The sequence below is a fragment of the Aedes albopictus genome, chromosome 2, assembly GCF_035046485.1.
Source record: "Aedes albopictus strain Foshan chromosome 2, AalbF5, whole genome shotgun sequence".
Classification (NCBI taxonomy): Eukaryota; Metazoa; Arthropoda; class Insecta; order Diptera; family Culicidae; genus Aedes; species Aedes albopictus.
Window position 1 is genome coordinate 231640135 of NC_085137.1, and position 20179 is coordinate 231660313.

The window sequence follows — 20179 nt, forward strand, 5'->3', positions numbered from 1 at the left end:
CTGCCAGCCAACACTATCGTGTCTTTTTCATATCACAGTGAGTAATTAACGGTTGGATTAACGCTATTCGTTAACGTTGATTTAACGCATCCCGTTGACGTAAACGTTAATTACTATAAAAATTAACGCAACGCCGTTGACGTTGATTTCGGCGAAAATTAACGTCAACGGCGTTAATCGTTGATTAACGTTAACAACCCTGGAATTGACCCTTCCCTAATCCGAGAGCTTGAGTCCAACGAGTAGTCTATAGTACAAGCCAGGACACACGCTTCCAGGGGAGAGAGGAAAACTTAAGGCGGTAGCTGATGGAACGCTAACCAATAGAGAGTACTCATGTACGGTCCCCCTTTCTCGAAGTCATCCCTAACGGGCATACCGTGAAGTGAAGGAAGAGAAAGAATGAGTTTTTAGTGGGTCAAAACCCACATAACTCGATTAGCCACCTCTTGGGTATCTGATCAGCAGATTTTTTAATTATCCTAAAAACAATAGCACAAGTCTGAGCAAGTTGGTTGGTCGTGTGGCCAGGTTTAATCAATCGTTTGAACCCTCAGCCTTTTCATCCAGAGTGTAACAGAAACTTGAAAGTTTACTTTTATATTTCAGTTGAGAGCTGCATAATTGGATAACTATGGATAATGATATTCTTTTGGACATCGGCAAAAAATAACACATGATTTTCAAAAATCGAAATGTTTTAGTCAAACCATCTTTACCCATTATTCTACAAGCAGAACCCGGGTCCATTGGGCGGTTGAGCTGGAATACCACGAAGATTCATACGGCACGTCTGCTCCTCCAGCCGCCGAGCTGCATCGTCCGTATTGGTAACATCTTCCTGGGACCACAGTTTCTCAGCCGTAGCCGACACACGAAAGATCCGTTGCAGAATGTTGTGATCGTTCACAACCTCAGCCCACATACATGCCTCACCGCCCAGCACCAGGTTCTTCTGCTTTTGTGTTCCAACGAAGTCATGGGGGTCACAATTGTAGAACTTTCGCCAATCTCCTCCAGTGCTCAAATGGTCCAAATACCAACAGGACGATAGCAGCGCCGGAAGGCCATCACTCGTGATCTGAAATACGTGAGCTCCACTGTAAGTATGTTCGACTTAGAATACCCATTCATACCCTATAGAGCAGGTCCTGTCGATTGCCAGTCCATACATGGACAACAGTTCCATTGGGCAGCCGCACTCCATTGACGTAAACCTCTTGCCACACCAAGGAACTCCTATTCAGCACATCAATTTGATCCACAATGCGTTGAATGAATTTCTCCTCCAGCATTTCAAAAGAGTAAAGCCTGTTCTGCTTCATGTATTCCATTACATCCGGATTGCTAGCCCAGCATTCAAACCCGACCTCGTCGCCTCCCAGATGGACGAACTGATCTGGGAACACCTCAACGACTTCCTGGAACAGCTTGAACAAGAACGTATACGTCGACTCTTTGGTGGGGTCCATGGGGCCAAGTTTCCCTGTGTACTGGTCGTAGCAGGCGGTCAGTAGTTCCGGATGGGAAACACCCCACGATCGGGTGTGACCTGGCGTGTCGAATTCCGATATGACGCGAATACCCCGCAGACGAGCCTCTTCAATAATGTTCTGTACGTCTTGTGGAGTGTAGATCATCGACGGATGGTAAGCACCTTGTTCGCTCAGCTCGGGGTAGACTTTGCTTTGGTAGGGGAAGCTATGGTCGTCCACGATGTGCCAGTGGAATACGTTCAGTTTGTTGTAGGCCATTCCGTCGAGGATTTTGATCAGAGTACATAGGGTAACGTAATGACGGGAGGTGTCCACCAGGAGACCTCGATGGGAAAATCGAGGACTGTCCGTAACAGTCGTAAGGTTGACGTAAAGCTATAATTGATGAAATAAAAAGGTAAGTAAAGTAAGCAAGTAAGTAAGTAAGTAAGTAAGTAAGTAAGTAAGTAAGTAAGTATGTAAGTATGTAAGTAAGTAAGTAAGTATGTAAGTAAGTAAGTAAGTAAGTAAGTAAGTAAGTAAGTAAGTAAGTAAGTAAGTAAGTAAGTAAGTAAGTAAGTAAGTAAGTAAGTAAGTAAGTAAGTAAGTAAGTAAGTAAGTAAGTAAGTAAGTAAGTAAGTAAGTAAGTAAGTAAGTAAGTAAGTAAGTAAGTAAGTAAGTAAGTAAGTAAGTAAGTAAGTAAGTAAGTAAGTAAGTAAGTAAGTAAGTAAGTAAGTAAGTAAGTAAGTAAGTAAGTAAGTAAGTAAGTAAGTAAGTAAGTAAGTAAGTAAGTAAGTAAGTAAGTAAGTAAGTAAGTAAGTAAGTAAGTAAGTAAGTAAGTAAGTAAGTAAGTAAGTAAGTAAGTAAGTAAGTAAGTAAGTAAGTAAGTAAGTAAGTAAGTAAGTAAGTAAGTAAGTAAGTAAGTAAGTAAGTAAGTAAGTAAGTAAGTAAGTAAGTAAGTAAGTAAGTAAGTAAGTAAGTAAGTAAGTAAGTAAGTAAGTAAGTAAGTAAGTAAGTAAGTAAGTAAGTAAGTAAGTAAGTAAGTAAGTAAGTAAGTAAGTAAGTAAGTAAGTAAGTAAGTAAGTAAGTAAGTAAGTAAGTAAGTAAGTAAGTAAGTAAGTAAGTAAGTAAGTAAGTAAGTAAGTAAGTAAGTAAGTAAGTAAGTAAGTAAGTAAGTAAGTAAGTAAGTAAGTAAGTAAGTAAGTAAGTAAGTAAGTAAGTAAGTAAGTAAGTAAGTAAGTAAGTAAGTAAGTAAGTAAGTAAGTAAGTAAGTAAGTAAGTAAGTAAGTAAGTAAGTAAGTAAGTAAGTAAGTAAGTAAGTAAGTAAGTAAGTAAGTAAGTAAGTAAGTAAGTAAGTAAGTAAGTAAGTAAGTAAGTAAGTAAGTAAGTAAGTAAGTAAGTAAGTAAGTAAGTAAGTAAGTAAGTAAGTAAGTAAGTAAGTAAGTAAGTAAGTAAGTAAGTAAGTAAGTAAGTAAGTAAGTAAGTAAGTAAGTAAGTAAGTAAGTAAGTAAGTAAGTAAGTAAGTAAGTAAGTAAGTAAGTAAGTAAGTAAGTAAGTAAGTAAGTAAGTAAGTAAGTAAGTAAGTAAGTAAGTAAGTAAGTAAGTAAGTAAGTAAGTAAGTAAGTAAGTAAGTAAGTAAGTAAGTAAGTAAGTAAGTAAGTAAGTAAGTAAGTAAGTAAGTAAGTAAGTAAGTAAGTAAGTAAGTAAGTAAGTAAGTAAGTAAGTAAGTAAGTAAGTAAGTAAGTAAGTAAGTAAGTAAGTAAGTAAGTAAGTAAGTAAGTAAGTAAGTAAGTAAGTAAGTAAGTAAGTAAGTAAGTAAGTAAGTAAGTAAGTAAGTAAGTAATAAAGTAAGTAAGTAAGTAAGTAAGTAAGTAAGTAAAACTTAAAAGTCGCGTTATTTATTCTACAAAGCAAAAAAGCAGAGCACTTTATAGCTGTTGCAGTTATTTCATGTTCATCATTTACTTACCATACTTCCATCATTGGAAAGCACAGCCATCTGTGAAAATGATTCAAGACCTCTCAGTATTCCCCAAATGGAAAATGATTCGATGGTAGCTCGCGTTTCACTAACAATAATTTCATCTGAAAGGAAAAGGTTCAAATTTCAATGATTATGTGTATTTAAAAATGTTCTTTATCGTTGATTCTTACATGATTCATCCATTCCTAAGTACGGTAGGTTTTCGCACGGTGCTTTGAGGTTTACTGTAACTTCTTCCAAATATTCCTGAAAAAAAAAATAATAAAAAAGCGTCATGCCAAAAAAAAGCAACAAAAACCGGTTCCTCTGCTTACGTTGAAATTCACATCCGAACGCCATGATCGTCGTGAAAGATTCTTCTCAGTCTTGGAAGCGCTGAACAACGATCGCCGAGAATCGTTACCAACGTTGAGTACAATTTTCTGATACCGATCGATGGCTTTGGTTAAAATATCACTCACACGTTTGATTGACGACCTGAAGCGAGAAAATCGTTCTTCACGAAATTTGTGTTCCACATGGTTAAATTTCACACACGCACCTGGAAGTGGAAGGTCGGTCGCTTGATCACCGAATACCTCTGACTTAGGGTTTGAGTTTTGGGTTTCGGCCAGAGAGCACCTAGAACAAACATCGGTATGCATGAAAGCGTGTGTAGAGATAATTACCAACTGTTTGCGCATCAAGAGTGAACATCTAAATACAATTATCCAGTCGTGCTCGATTGTCACGAGAATATAGTGGTTTGGAGCGCAAGCTTCATAAGTTGCCGAGAGGAATGTCGAAAATGCGGAAATGATATAATTTGGTATCTAATGTTAATTGTAGCAAAGTAGTACGTACGTATTGGCATGGAACTCAAATGCCCAATAGACCAGTTCACGTGGTCACTTATTTGAATTTTGAGCAGTGTCGTGTTATTCATTCATTTCATTTCCTCAGTACATGATCAAATTCAAGGTAATACTGAATCGACAATATTACGCCATAGTATACGGTTCGTGGCTGCCAATCTTCCAACCTCGATCAAGCCCCGGCTGTTGAGCCCGGCTTGTTGTATAACACCTTCCAGGGCAATGTTGTATAGCAGGCATGAAAGTCAATCACCTTGTTGTAGTCCCCGGTGATATTCGAATGAACTAGACAGATCGCCCGAAACCCTTACGCCGTTTTTTACACCGTTCATCGTCGCTTTGATCAGTCTAGTGAGCTTCCCGAAGAAGCCGTTCTCATTCATTTTCCGTAGCTCTGTGCGGTCAATTCTGTACGCTGCCTTGAATTCGATGAACAGGTGGTACGTTGGGACCTGGTATTTGCTGCATGTTTGAAGGATTTGCCGTACTGGGAAGATCTGATCCGTTGTCGAGCGGCCCTCGACGAAGCCGGCTTGATAACTTCCCACAAACTTTTTCAGTTTAGGTTAAAGACGACGGAGGGTGTCTCCAGTTAGCCTTGTGGTAAAGACGGCGGGTTCGATTCCCGTTCCAGTCGGGAAAATTTTCTCGACTACTTCGGCATAGTGTATCACTGTACGTGCCTCACAATATACAAATTCATGCAATGGCAGGCAAAGAAAGCCATTCAATTAATAACTGTGGAAGTGCTCAAAGAACAATAAGTTAAAGCAAGGTAGGTCAAGTCCCAGTGGGGACGTAGAGCCATAAAGAAGAAAAAGAAGAAAAAACAACGGATGATGATCTCGGATAGCACTTAGTAGGTGATATTCAGAATTGTGATCGTTCAGAAGTTCTCACACTTCATTTTCTTGTTGATAGTGCCAATGACGTCCACCTTCCACTGCTTCGGTAGCTGTTCGGTCTCCTAAATCCGTACTTTTAGTCGGTACAGGCAGGAGGCCAACTTTTCCGGGCCAATTTGGACGAGTTCAGCTCCGATACCATACTTTCCTGCTGATTTATTATTCTTGAGCTGCTGGATAGCATCCTTCAGTTTCCTCAACGTGAGAGCTGGCTCGATGGTGCTTCCTGCTGTACTTACGTAGTCATTTCTCCCGCTGCCTCCATGTCTGCGCTTCCCACAGTATTCAGATGTTCATCGAAATACTGGTTCTACCTTTCGATCACCTTACGTCCGTCCGTCATACTTGTCGTGTTATCTTTGGTGTGGGGCCATAAATGGGAACGAAAAGAGACTTACGATTGGAAGCTCGGTACGTGGAACTGCAGTAATCTCAACTCCATCGAGAGCACCCGCATACTCGCCGATCTACTGTAGGCCCGCGGGTTCGGCATCGTAGCGATGCAGGAGGTGTGTTGGACAGGATTCATGGTGCGAGCGTTTAGCGGTTATCATACTATCTATTAGATTTACGGCAACACACGCGAGCTAAAAACAGCTTTCATCGTGATAGGCGATATGCAGAGGAGCGTGATCGGTTGGTGGCCGATCGACGAAAGAATGTGCAGGTTGAGGATCAAGGGCCGATTCTTCAACTTCAGCATAATAACCGTGCACAGTCCACACACCGGAAGTACTGATGATGACAAGGACGCATTTTTACGCGCAGCTCAAACGCGAGTACGATCACTGCCCAAGCCACGACGTCAAGATCATCATAGGAGATTTGAACGCCCAGGTAGGCCAGGAGGAGGAATTCAGACCGACGAAAATGGCCTACGCCTTATCGATTTCGCCGCTTCCAAAAATATGGCCATACGTAGCACCTTTTTCCAACACAGCCTCCCTTATCGTTACACCTGGAGATCACCACAGCAGACGGAATTTCAAATCGACCACGTTCTGATTGACGGACGGCACTTCTCCGACATTATCGACGTCAGGACCTATCGTGGCGCCAACATCGACTCCGCCCACTATCTGGTGATGGTCAAACTGCGGCCAAAACTCTCCGTCATCAACAATGTACGGTACCGGCGACCGCCACGGTACAACCTAGAGCGACTGAAGCAATCGGTTGTCGCCTCAGCATACGCGCAGAATCTCGAAGCCGCGTTGTCAGACGAGGGCGAGCTCGATGAGGCCCTTCTAGAGGACTGCTGGAGTACAGTGAAAGCAGCCATTAACGACGCAGCCGAGAGCACCATCGGGTACGTGGAACGGAATCGACGGAACGAATGGTTCGACGAAGAGTGCAGAACGGTTTTGGATGAGAAGAACGCAGCGAGGGCGGTAATGCTGCAGCAAGGGACTCGACAGAACGTGGAACGTTACAAACAGAAGCGGAAACAGCAGACCCGCCTCTTTTGGGAGAAAAAGCGCCGCCTGGAAGAAGCGGAGTGTGAAGAAATGGAACTGCTGTGCCGTTCCCAAGAAACACGGAAGTTCTATCAGAAGCTCAACGCATCCCGCAACGGCTTCGTGCCGCGAGCCGAAATATGCAGGGATAAAGACGGAGGCCTCTTGACGGACGGACGTGAGGTGATCGAAAGGTGGAAGCAGCACTTCGATCAGCACCTGAACGGCGTGGAGAACGTAGGCACGGGAGCCCACGGCAACGGAGGAAACGACGACGCCAGTGCAGTGGAGGATGGAAATAAACCAACTCCCACGCTGAGGGAAGTTAAGGATGCCATTCGCCAGCTCAAAACCAACAAAGCAGCTGGTAAGGATGGTATCGCAGCTGAACTCATCAAGATGGGCCCAGAAAAGTTGGCCACCTGTCTGCATCGGCTGATAGTCAGGATCTGGGAAACCGAACAGCTACCGGAGGAGTGGAAGGAAGGGGTAATCTGCCCCATTCACAAGAAGGCGACCATTTGAAATGTGAGAACTTCAGGGCGATCACTATTTTGAATGCTGCCTACAAAGTGCTATCCCAGATCATCTTCCGTCGTCTGTCACCTAAAACGAATGAGTTCGTGGGAAGTTATCAAGCCGGCTTCATCGACGGCCGGTCGACAACGGACCAGATCTTTACCGTACGGCAAATCCTCCAGAAATGCCGTGAATACTAGGTCCCAAAGCATCACCTGTTCATCGACTTCAAAGCGGCATACGACAGTATCAACCGCGCAGAGCTATGGAGAATCATGGACGAAAACGGCTTTCCTGGGAAGCTGACTAGACTGATTAAAGCAACGATGGACGGTGTGCAAAACTGCGTAAGGGTTTCGGGTGAACTATCCAGATCATTCGAATCTCGCCGGGGACTGCGACAAGGTGACGGACTCTCATGCCTACTCTTCAACATCGCTCTGGAAGGTGTGATGCGACGAGCCGGGCTCAACAGCCGGTGAACAATTTTCACCAAATCCGGTCAATTTGTGTGCTTTGCGGATGTCATGGACATTATCGCCAGAACATTTTAAACGGTGGCAGAGCTGTACACCCGCCTGAAACGCGAAGCAGAAAAGGTCGGACTGGTGGTGAATGCCTCAAAAAAAAAAAGTACATGCTGGTAGGCGGGGGTCTGGGTAGTAATGTTACGATAGACAAGGATACTTTCGAGGTGGTAGAGGAATTCGTCTACCTCGGATCCTTACCCAAGCAGCACACTTTGTTACAACTAAATCACTGTCATTTCTATGCGACATATGCAAAAGTCGATTCTAAATGACTGCAACATCGATTCTCACAGCTATGCAACCGAAAAAGCGCAGGAGGTGGAGCCTCTGTGCAACATGTTGTTTGTTGCATAAGATATTAGATTGTAACCAATGTGTAATGGAGTTTGTTTACATTGCAATTGAAAAATAAACTCAAAGTCACATTGCTGGTTTCGACATAACAACTATGAAAAATGTGGATGATGGATCCGCCAAAGTACAGCAATGGCGAATGAATAAAGTGTCGCTAAAAAAATGGAAATGTTTTTGGTCGGTATCCTAAATGAGCCTGGCAATTGCATTTTTCCGGTGAAATTTCCAGTTTTACTAACAGAAAACCCGCGCGCTTGCGAAATTCGTTAATTTCAGCATATACATTTGCATGTCTCACTGATTTGTTAAACGGTATTAGAATGGGAACAAGGATATTAGGCTTGCCAGGTCTCTTTTCGTCAAATGTGGTTTGTTTTCTTTACTATTATGTTTAATTAAGACTCCGAAATCATAATCGAAAGTAATTTTATGTCAGTTGTTTTGTAACAGAACCAAGTAATCGCCATTGTGATGACTGGGTAGAACCTACATTGCCGGTTGGATGTCTGAAAATATCAATATCCACATCATACATTGTTTTATACAGGACTCTAAACTACAGGATTTAAAGCAAGTATTGTTAAATGCATCTTTAACATAATAAGGTCAAAACATCGAATTTATTGTTTAAGTTTCAGCATACAAACATATCTAATTAGTTGATACTTTTGACATGCAGTGTTTATCTCAATCTGTTAGTAGCTGGCAAGTTGCACATTTGTGACCAATTAATCGTACGTTTTTGTGCGTCTTATTTGTGTTCACAATGAAACAACAAAAAGTTACACTGTCGTCATTTGGAAACGACTTTCGGTAACATGATACACGGCAACTAAACATTGACTTCGCAGCAACTGGTCTGGTCATTTGTTTTGGGTTTTGGTTTCAATGTAACAGGATGGTATCAAGAATGCAACTTTTTGAATTTGACAGTTCAAGAGCATGTTTCACGAAAGCCACCATGTGACATTAATGTAGCTTCTGCAAAATTAAGGTTGCATCGTGATGTCTGAGCAACCACAATGTATACTGCAAAAATATAGTTGTTACCATTAGTCTGAAGTGAAACGGCTATGCAATCTTTATTATTTTTCTAAAATAGTTCATAAGTTACAGTGCTACTTGGGTACTGACGGCTGACAACAACGTGAGCCGTGAAATTCGGAGGCGCATCATCAGCGGAAGTCGGGCCTACTACGGGCTCCAGAGAAAACTGCGGTCGAAAAAGATTCACCCACGCACCAAATGCACCATGTACAAAACGCTAATAAGACCGGTGGTCCTCTACGGGCACGAGACATGGACCATGGTCGAGGAAGACCAGCAAACACTCGGAGTTTTCGAGCGACGCGTGCTAAGGACGATCTTCGGCGGTGTGCAGGAGAATGGTGTGTGGCGGAGAAGGATGAACCACGAGCTCGCTGCACTTTACGGCGAACCCAGCATCAAGAAGGTGGCCAAAGCCAGAAGGATACGATGGACAGGGCATGTTGCAAGAATGCCGGACAACAACCCTGCAAAGCTGACTTGGCGTGACTTGGCGAGCATTGGGCGCGACCGAGGATGGAGAGCGGCAGCCACAAACCGAGTAGTGTGGCGTACTATTGTTGATTATGTCTTGTCTTAATGATGTTGAAAAAATAAATGTATGTATGTCTGTAGGAATTCCCAGAGGAATTCTGGTGGAATTTCTAGAGAATTTCCTCGAGGAATTCTAGAGGAATTTCTAGAGAATTTCCTTGAGGAATTCTTGGAGGAATCCCAAGAAGAATTCCCGAAGAAATCCAAGGATCAATTTCTGAGGAAGTTCTAGTAGGAGTTTTTTTTAAGAAATCCCAGGAGGAAGTACTGAAGAAATCGCTGAAACTCCAGAGGAAACCCTGAACGAATCCTAAAACGAGTATGCAGAGGAACTTTTGGAGTAATCCCTGAATCAGTTGAGTTCTCGGAGGCATTTTCAAAATAATGCTGGAAGTTGTTCCCGAAAGAATCGCAGAAATTTGTGAAGATTCCCCATGATGAATCCCGGAATCAATCCCATGAGAAATTCTTTAAGGAATCTCATGAGAGCTTTCTTAGCGAATTCCTGGAAGAATTTCTGTAGGAATCCCTGGATAAAAATTTGAAGAAATCCATGTCTGTAGTAATTCTAGACGAATTATTGAAGGAGAACTTGAATGGACTTCTAATGGATTTTTGAAAGAAATTCCTGGATTAATTTTAGAATAATCATTTCCTGCAGAAATAGTTCAAAGAATTCCACATGAAATTATTGGAGCAATCTCCATCTGGATTCTGGAAGGAATATATGTATCCAGCTTTTTACGGTATCTTGCCATAAACTTTGAATCACCCCTTTCTGACGTTTCTTGCCGACACTATAATAATTATTATGGTTCGCTCAAAGTAAGCTTGGCGAAGATGAAAATGTTGTTTGTTGACAAAGAACGTCGGAAATTTTCACCAATTATCGAAGCAAAATTAAAATCGATTTATTATCTTTTTCTTCTAAACAATTCCTTACTTTTTTTATATTGTAGGTCAATTTGCGAAGAGTAGAAGTTCGCGGGACTCCGGTGGGGGGGGGGGGTCGTCGTTGAGCGGAGGCGCTTTGTCGGAAAATGCCTTGAGTACAGCCAGAACACGCCAGCTGTCTCGTGGAGGACAACCGCCATACGAGCGGTGGCTCCGCATATATGCGTTTTCAGGCTCTTTTTAAATTGACCGTTAAAGCCTAACTTAACAAGTTGGGTCCCTAATTTCACACACCGTAATAACTTCTACGCTTCTCCCTCTGGTAAACATGTCTGTCAGCATGTATGCATTCTCTGGTGGAAGCTATTAATGAAACTCCGAAATAATTGCTGCAGGGATCCGATTAATATTTTAAAAGAAATTGAGGTACATTTAGGATTTCTGGTGAAACTGTGATGTGATTGTTAAAGAAATTTTGACTTCTGCTAGACTGCTGGAAGAAAATTTTAAAAGAGTGTCCTTGAGACTGTAATGAAATACTGAAGGCGTCCAAGAGAATTTTATTGTGCAGTACTGGTAGGAAGGCTCCTTTTTATATTGAAGAAATATTCGTTGGCATATTGGAAGGAATTTCAGGTTGATTCCAAGGTTGATTCGAGGGAAATACTGGTGAAAATTTCCAAGGTTTCCTGGCGTAATTTTGATCCATTATATAATACGTGCACCATCAGGGACTCTTTAGTAGGATATTGGAGGATGATCTGGGGCAGTATTTAATACATTTACAGTAAAACCTCCATGAGTCGATATTGAAGGGACCATCGACTCAAGGAAATATCGAGTAGTGGAACAAAAATCCTTTGGGAAGCTTTTTGGGGGGACCATCATAGTAACCCAGAAATTATTTTTCAGTATGGAAAAAATTACCTCCATGAGTCGATATCGAGTCAAGGAACATCGACTCATGGAGGTTCGACTGTAATATGATTTTCGTCACTTGTTTCGAATTGATAACATAGCACAGGAACCATTTCCATAAGTATCAAATAATTTCATAATCTTCTGGTGCCTAAAAGTATAAAAATGTAATTAGAAATAAAAACTGTAGGAATATATTTCAAAAAGCACTTCAATGCAAAGATACCGTAACTTCAAAATAAATGCAGTGAAAATTCTTGACAGCTCAATCAACAAACGGAAACTATTGCCTACTAAGATCAAACCATAAAATCTGTCGGCAAGAAATGTCAGAATCAAATCACCCCTCGCCTTTTTATAGCCAGCGTAAAAAGCTGGATAAATCCTTGAAGAAATCTCTGAAGGAGTATCTGCAGAAATACCCTAACGAATCTCTGGAGAAATTCCCGACGGAAACCTCGAGATCAGCACTTGAACAATTACTGGAGGAACCTTTAAAAACATCTCAAATCCTCGAAGAAATGTCTGGTGGAATCCCTAGGCTAGCTGAATTTTCAATGGAATCTCTGGAGGAATTCAGGATGTAATAACTGAAGCAAGCTATGGAAACAATTGTGGAGGAATTGTTCATACTCATATAGTAGAAAAAAAAAACTAATATAGTCATTTTGTTTCCTCAAAACTTCTATGCCTATGTGCATATTCCGTGAAACTACATATAAGTTGAAAATTCGCTATTTTCAGCATCCTTTAATCTATTGGAAGCTGCTTCAGTTCTGGGCTCTTTCTAAGTTGATGAAAGGTTTTATAACTGCTTGCAAGGACTTGGCCAGGTATGTGGAGCTGAGTGGGTCTATGACATTGTAGATAGTAGCGACATAAGCAATGTCAATGGATATATTCAACTTTGCAACTGTATCCAAGATTTGTGAAAGTATTCATGCTATGCTATGCTATGCTAATAGTCATTTTGATTCCTCAAAACTTCAATGCCTATGTGCATATTCCATATCGGGCGCCCATGCCGCTTATAAGTCATCTCAAATCAGCTTGGGCCCCCTCCACAAAAAAGTACTCGAAAATTGATATAACATTGAGACAATGCATTCTGAAGAAAAATGAAAATTTGATATTTTTGAATTGATAGAAAAATCGAATGTATAAAATCGATTCGGTTGATTTTGTGGGGCTTCAACATCGATTCAAAAAATTGGTTAATCGAAACAAAAACATCGATGTTGCGAACATCGATTTTAAATTGCCCAACGCTACACCGTATCAGTAATGTAACAACAATCCATTGATTATGCTAGTAGGTCTTAAGGCGCTAACTTGCGGAAGCTCCTGTATGACCTAGAACGTCTTTGGAAATTAGTTCTTTACAGGGCAATGCTTGTAGATCTTCACTCCTTCACTCGCGGAAGTTTTTGAATGGTCTAGATAGAACATCTATGAAAATTAGTTTTTTACCGAACCGTATTCCTCCAAAAACACACTCTCCACATACCTTATGGTCGTTTCAGACCTCTTACATAACTGATTCTAGATTCAAAAACCATCCAAAATAGACCTCTCAGAACGCGCGCTGACGTACAAGCATAACTTTTCAAAATCTTAAGAATATGAAAGCTTCATTTTTTTCTTTCTCTATTTCTCGTAATTCGTTTTTTACTTTGTAATCGACGTAGGAGATCTAGAAAACACATCAAACGTTACATTGCATAATTCATTCACCTTTAGTCGCCTTAACAACGGGTCCTGGATCCACAATATACGAATAGGCACATTGGCAGTAGCAGAATAATAAACTCAAAAGTAGCAGATTTAATCTCATGTTGAAGGTTCACTTGATCACTATTTTCACTTGCAGAACAGTGCCAATTCTCCCAAGCTTCAATACTGTATTCCAATCCCAATTCTTCACACTTCGACCTTCACTATCGATATGCACATCCGAGCACCACAGGCAGTGTCATTTATTAAGCTTTCGGCCTTGCAGTCGTCTTCCGATGCAGCATTAGAAATGAATGGAACCAGTAAGTAAGTCACTTGCGCACTTTCCTCCGCAGCTATCACTGATTAACTATCTGCTCGTTGTGCCCGTGACCATGCGTTGATACCGACTGAGTCGTTCAATTCAGTTGAAACTGTCTGTCTATGCTTGGCGGCGGACGGCGTGCCTGTCTGCGCGGGATCACACACCGCGAGCGATGCTCTTTTGGCCTTCGCACACTCCAGTTCATCATCAAGTGGGTAAGAAGAGCAACCTATACCTATCTACAAGTAAGTGCTGGATCATTCTTGGCGGGCGGGGTGTGTACTTACTCTGCTGGAGTCGCATATTAAAACGAAACTTGCCACCGCGAGTCCAATTATCCCGGTAAGAGTTCGCCTCGGCGGCAATAATAATTTCTTACTCGTCCACTACTGTGTGAAGTGTAGTCGAAATGTAGCGGAGAAGAGGCACGAATTCGACAACTTTGAAATTATGAGAATTACACGTCATGCGAACTTCATTTAAATTTAATTATATAACGGAAGTTTACATGACATGTCCTGCTATCTCGCATAGCACTTTGTAAACGACTCTCTCTCTCTCTTCTTGGCGTAACGTCCTCACTGGGACAAAGCCTGCTTCTCAGCTTAGTGTTCAATGAGCACTTCCACAGTTTTTAACTGAGAACTTCCTCTGCCAATGACCATTTTGCATGTGTATATCGTGTGGCAGGCACGAAGATACTCTATACCCAAGGAAGTCAAGGAAATTTCCTTTATGAAAAGATCCTGGACCGACCGGGAATCGAACCCGTCACCCTCAGCATGGTCATGCTGAATACCCGTGCGTTTACCGCCTCGGCTATATGGGCCCTGCAATTTGTAAACGACATGAATGGTGATCACTCGGAAGTCCTCACTAATAAACATGGACCCGGAAAGTTGACCGTCTCTCTGTTCACTTGCTTGTAGAAGTGTTGCTTCCACCTTTCAATCATCTCACGTCCGTCTATGAAGGGGCTTACGTCATAATCTTTACATTCCCAACATACGGAACGAAGCCTCTGTATAAAATAAAGCTGAGCCTTGAGCTGAGCTGTTTCTTGCGAACGGTAGCTTTATTGCTTTATTGGTGAAGATTTAGTGTTCATTACTATTGCTGTCTAAATGTTGGCCATTCTTCTGTAAGCATCTTATATGGGAAGAGTGCCACCTTTATCAAGTACTTGCGGTCACTAACACTGATTATGTTTGGTTTTAAGCCAAACTTATTGAAAATTTGAAAAAGATGTGTAGTATAAAATTAGGAACACAGGATTTATGGTAGTACTATATAGATGTATCAATATTGTATGCACAGGAAGTATTATAGCACATTATATATTGAATCCAAAAATCGTAAATCAATGTATTTTTTTACTACCGAACTTGAGATTTGTAAACTTATGGCGTTATACTGAACCCGACAAGTACTTACTTGATGTATAAAACTCAGGTAAAAGATCTAGTAAAATTGGTTTACATTTATCGTACTCTATTGTCGAAAAGAAACTACTATACCACCACTAACCAAACAAATAACCTAGTATTTTGTTTGAATAGAAAAGAGTTGGACTTTTGCTATTGATAGAACAAACGGTTTAGCTGTTATTATCGATGTTTACTACTTTCATTGTTCGCATGAGCTCTGGGAACCACTTCAGTTGAAATGACACCAGTAGCAGGGGGTTTACAAATTGTTGATAGCTAGGTGGCTTAATGTTATTAAATAACTGAGCATTAATCTGCCATTTGAACGATAAGAGGTTACTGTGGCATGCAGTAACAGTAGTAGCCATGTTTATACTTGCATTAGTTTTTACTGCAGAATCAGATGGCTAAAACAAAAACGTTTACTATACATCAGCGTTTAGGTATTCGATAGTTTAGTACCGACTCGTTCGAGATTGCAGCAATACATTACAATCATAAATAAATTGAATCAACAATTATTCGCCAAGCCGGGGCCCGTGGCGTAGTGGCTACACGTTTGCTTCATAAGCAGATGGTCATGGGTTTGATCCCAGCCCCGGCACTTTCGTCAGTTGCTCTTTCCCCCTGAGAGCAGCTGACACTGACCCTCTTCTGAGCCAATGGCTCAAATGGACCCGGATACTTGGACATCGGCAAACGGCAACTCATAATGGACTTCCAATCGGACTGGAAACAGGAACAACAGCCACACATCAGCTTCCTCGTGTTCAGCATTCTACCATGATAGAGTAGAAAGTGAAAGCAGCGCAACGGCAACCAGTGGAATATAGTAGAATTAGAATAGAATATATTTAGGCACTGTACAAATTGTAAGTTCAGCTTCCAATTGGAATCGCTCACGCAGTGCCCTAGTGGACAAAAGAGCTGTAAATTAGGTTAAGTGATTGAAGAACACAACACTCGGTTCGCGGCTGCAGTCCTCCATCTACGGCCGCGTCCCACACTTACCAGATCGTTCTGCACCTGGTCCGCCCACCTTGCAGGCTGCCCTTCAGGAATTATTGTACCATATGGATCTTTTGTGAACACCAGCTTTGTAGGTTTGTTTTTCGGCATTCTCACAACATGCTCTGCCCATCGTATCCTTCCAACTTTTGCCACCTTGCGGATGCTAGGTTCGCCGTAGAGTGCAGCAAGCTCGTGATTCATTCGCCGCCACACACCGTTCTCATGCACACCGCCAAAGATGATCCTAAGCACCCGTGCTCGAACACTTCGAGTGCTTGCATGTCCTTCTCGAGCATAGTCCAGGTCTCGTTCCCGTAGAGAACCACCGATCTTATTAGTGTTTTGTATATCAGCCATTCCATAGAAAAACGATATAGTAGTGCATCTCCGATTGTCGTGAAACTTGGTGGACTTGTAGTTCTTCGGAAATAATTAGACCCGTATTTTTTTATTTCGCCATTAGGGTGACCAATTTTCATATGGGGTTGTCCAAAAAGTCATGGTTTTTCAAAACTATTTTTTTTTCAAAAAATCGTAACTTTTGAGCCATTTGACCGATTTTAAACTTCTTTTTTTTTGTTTGAAAGCTATTGAATTGTAATTTTCGGGAAAAATTCGGGGCTAAAATGTAAAGAGTACTATAAAATATGCAAATATATTAGTTTTTTCACGTTTTCATGGTCTCGGGACCAAAGAGGTACCCTGGTTTTATATTTTTATCAGAAAATTCAGGAAATTTGGCGTAACGTCTCAAAAAATATATGTTGTTTTGTTTTTCAGATATGGTTTTTTGAATATAGAGAGTCATATATTTTAGTACTCGCTACTCTAAAATTGCTTGAAATTACAAACTCACTAATGAAAGGTTCATTGGCCCTGAGCCCTTCTGCGGGATCTCAAACTGCTCTGTAAAAATGGAACTGAACAAATATATGGTCAGTCAAATCACATCAAACTGGAATGCACTTCCCCATACGAGCCAATCTAAAAGGCTCGTAACGATAAACCCCAAGAAAACCCAACAACTATTAGGTCTCAACAAAAGAGATCTCAACATCTACACCGGTCTAATAACTGGACACTGCCCCTGCAGATACCATCTACAAAAGATCGGAGCAATCCAAACCTCAAATTGCTGCTTCTGTGACGAGGAGAGGGAAACATCAGAACACATCCTCTGCTATTGCAGTGCACTCACTCAACGTAGGTTCAAAGTTCTCAGCAAGCCCTTTTTAGGGCCTGCTGACATATGGATCTTATCTCCCAAGGACGTGGTTGGCTTCATAAAGCTAGTCTCGCCAGAATGGGTGAGTCACATACTGTAACTCAGGATCTTTATTCATCAATAATAGATGGTCTTGAGTTCAGTCGATACCAAGGTATCTCAGTGACAAATATGTTACTGAGATAACTTGCGTACCTCACAGCAAAAGGGTATATCACAATAGTTCTAAAATCTGGACGCAGTGATCTTCACCCGACAAACGAGAGAGAAACTCTCTTAAAACTATGCATAGTATTGCTTTTTAAAGTGATTCCTGGTGGTTTTGGTATCCATAATATTATAAGAAATCAAAATATAATCAAATTTAAAAAGTGTCTTGTTTGGGAAAATTTGACCTTTTATTTTCAAAAAATCATATCTCAAAATCTAAAAAACATACATCTCTGACTTTTTTGATATGTTATGCCAAATTTCCTGAATTTTCTAATAAAAATATAAAACCAGGGTACCTCTTTGGTCTCGAGAGCATGAAAACGTGAAAAAACTAATATATACAGCGGATGACCAAAATGTTTGGGAGAAGCAACTTTTTTTCTCCCACAAAAAAAAATCAATATGCTGTAACTTTTTATACAGTGCATTAAAAATCTCAAATTTTGACTGTTTGTCAACCTATTATATGTGCATCATTGGTACAAATTTGGGCTGGATTGATTAATTTTTCGCGAAGTTAAAACCGTTCGCGTAAAACACTATTATTTGGACAACTCATTTTTGAGCTGTCATATCTCGGAAACCAGCGAACCGAATTGGATGATTTTTCTAACGTTTATCAACAATATATTGATACTAAATACGACGTTATAAAATGTAATATTTTCTCACGGCGAATTAAGTTATACCGGATTGAAATTTTTACCCATATAGATGAAAATAAGTCAAATTTACAATACCGCACAAAAATTACTAAATGTGTTCTTCCTTCAATCTAAATGGGCTCTAATATATCTGATTAGAGATAATTTGAGAACAGAAGTGGATAATCTTTGGATATCAACACTAACATTTACTGACATTGATGTAAAAAAAAAATACATTTTTTTCAAGAAAATCCAAAAAGTGTCAATCCATTATAACTTTTTTCAACGTTTAAAAAGTACCTATGTTTTAATAGTTTGTAAAGCATTTATATATTGTTAGTGTACGTTCAAAATTTCATTCAATTCGGTTCCCTGGTTTCCGAGATATGACACCTCAAAAATGAGTTGTCTGAAAAATAGTGTTTTACCCGAACGGTTCTAACTTTGCGAAATATTAATCAATCGAGCCCAAATTTGTACCAATGATGCACACATAATAGGTTGACAAACAGTCAAAATTAGAGATTTTTTGATGCGCTCTATGAAAAGTTACAGCTTCTTGAACTTTTTTGTGAGAGAAAAAAAAAGTTGCCTATCCCAAACATTTTGGCCATCCTCTGTATGCATATTTTATAGTACTCTTTACATTTTAGCCCCTTTAACGTATTTTTCCTAAAAACTTCAATTCAATAGCTTTCAAACAAATAAAAAAGAAAATTAAAATTGGTCAACTGGTTCAAAAGTTACGATTTTTTGAAAAATTTTAGTTTTGAAAAATTTTAATTTTTTGGACCACCCTATATGAAAATTGGTCACCCTAATGACGAAATAAAAAAATACGGGTCTAATTATTTCCGAGGAACTACAAGCCCACCAAGTTTCACGACAATCGGAGATGCACTATATCGTTTTTCTATGGAATGGCTGTTATGGTACATTTGATGGAGAGGTGAATCTTTTTCGACCGCAGATTCTTGTGGAGCCCATAGAAGGCCTGACGGCAACTGATGATGCGCCTTCATATTTTGCGGCTAACGTTGTTGTTTGCCGTTAATAAGGACCCAAAGTAGACAAAATCCTCCACCAACTTGAAAGTGTGCTTGCCTATCGTAACACTGCTACCTATAGGCTTGTTCTGGCGTTCGTGGTTCTGTCTGCCTGCATGTATATAGGTACTTCGATTTCGACGCGTTCACCGTGAATCCTGGCCTTTACTGCTTTACGTTTGATGAGAGTGTACAATTCTGCCACCGTTCCAAATGTTCTAGCAATAATATCCATGTAATCCGAAAAAAAAAACAAAACAAATAGGCCGAATTTTGTGAAAATCGTGCCTCAGCTGTTAAGCCCGGTTCGTCGCATAACACCTTCCCGGGCGATGTTGAACATCAAGCATGAAAATTCATCACCTTGTCGCATTCCCGGATGAGATTCAAATGAATAACCCGAAACCCTTACGCAGTTTCTTACACCGTCCATCGTCGCTTTGATCAATCTAATGAGCTTTCCGGAGAAGCCGTTTTTGTCTATGATTTTCCATAGCTCTCTGCGGTCGATCCTGCCGTACGCCACCTTGAAGCCGATGGGCAAGTGGAGCGTTGGGACCTGGTAATCGCGGAATTTTTGAAGGATTTGTCGCACGATGGAAGATTTGGTCCATTGTCGAGCGGTCGTCAACAAAGCCGGTTTGTGAGAAGTTACAAACTCAGTAACTTTAGGTGAGAGGCGACGGAAGATTTTCTGGGATATCACTTTGTAGGCGGCATTTAGAATTGTTATTGCTCGGAAGTTCTCGCACTTCAACTTGTCACCTTTCTTGTAAATGGGACAAATGACCCTTTCCTTCAACTCCTCCGGTAGCTGCCGTGTATCCCATATCCAGACTATTAGCTGGTGCAGGCAGGTGGTCAACTTTTTCGGGCACATCTTGATAAGTTCAGCTCCGATACCATCCTCCGATACAGTGAAGAGAATTGTCAGACAAAAGAGGCACAAAACAAGCAACAAAGAAGGCGCGACGATTACTCTTTATCCCTACTGGTAATAGATAATGACATGATCTCGAAAATTTTTGTTGCAGACAAAACGGAAGCTGAATTTGTTGCGTACATTTCAACTCGTGAATAATTATTATCAACCCAAAATCG

General features: G+C 40.8%; 1 protein-coding gene across 1 annotated transcript; it reads right to left on the minus strand.

Moving 5' to 3' along the window:
• Nucleotides 1–677: 677 nt before the first annotated feature.
• LOC134287965 (beta-hexosaminidase subunit beta-like) lies at nt 678–13929 on the minus strand. The gene is given in 8 exon segments (XM_062851323.1): nt 678–1081; nt 1137–1871; nt 3445–3560; nt 3630–3705; nt 3774–3914; nt 3916–3936; nt 4001–4080; nt 13206–13929. Coding segments are annotated over 8 exon segments (1623 nt in total). The 5' UTR covers nt 13306–13929; the 3' UTR covers nt 678–727.
• Between the last annotated feature and the right edge of the window lie 6250 nt (nt 13930–20179).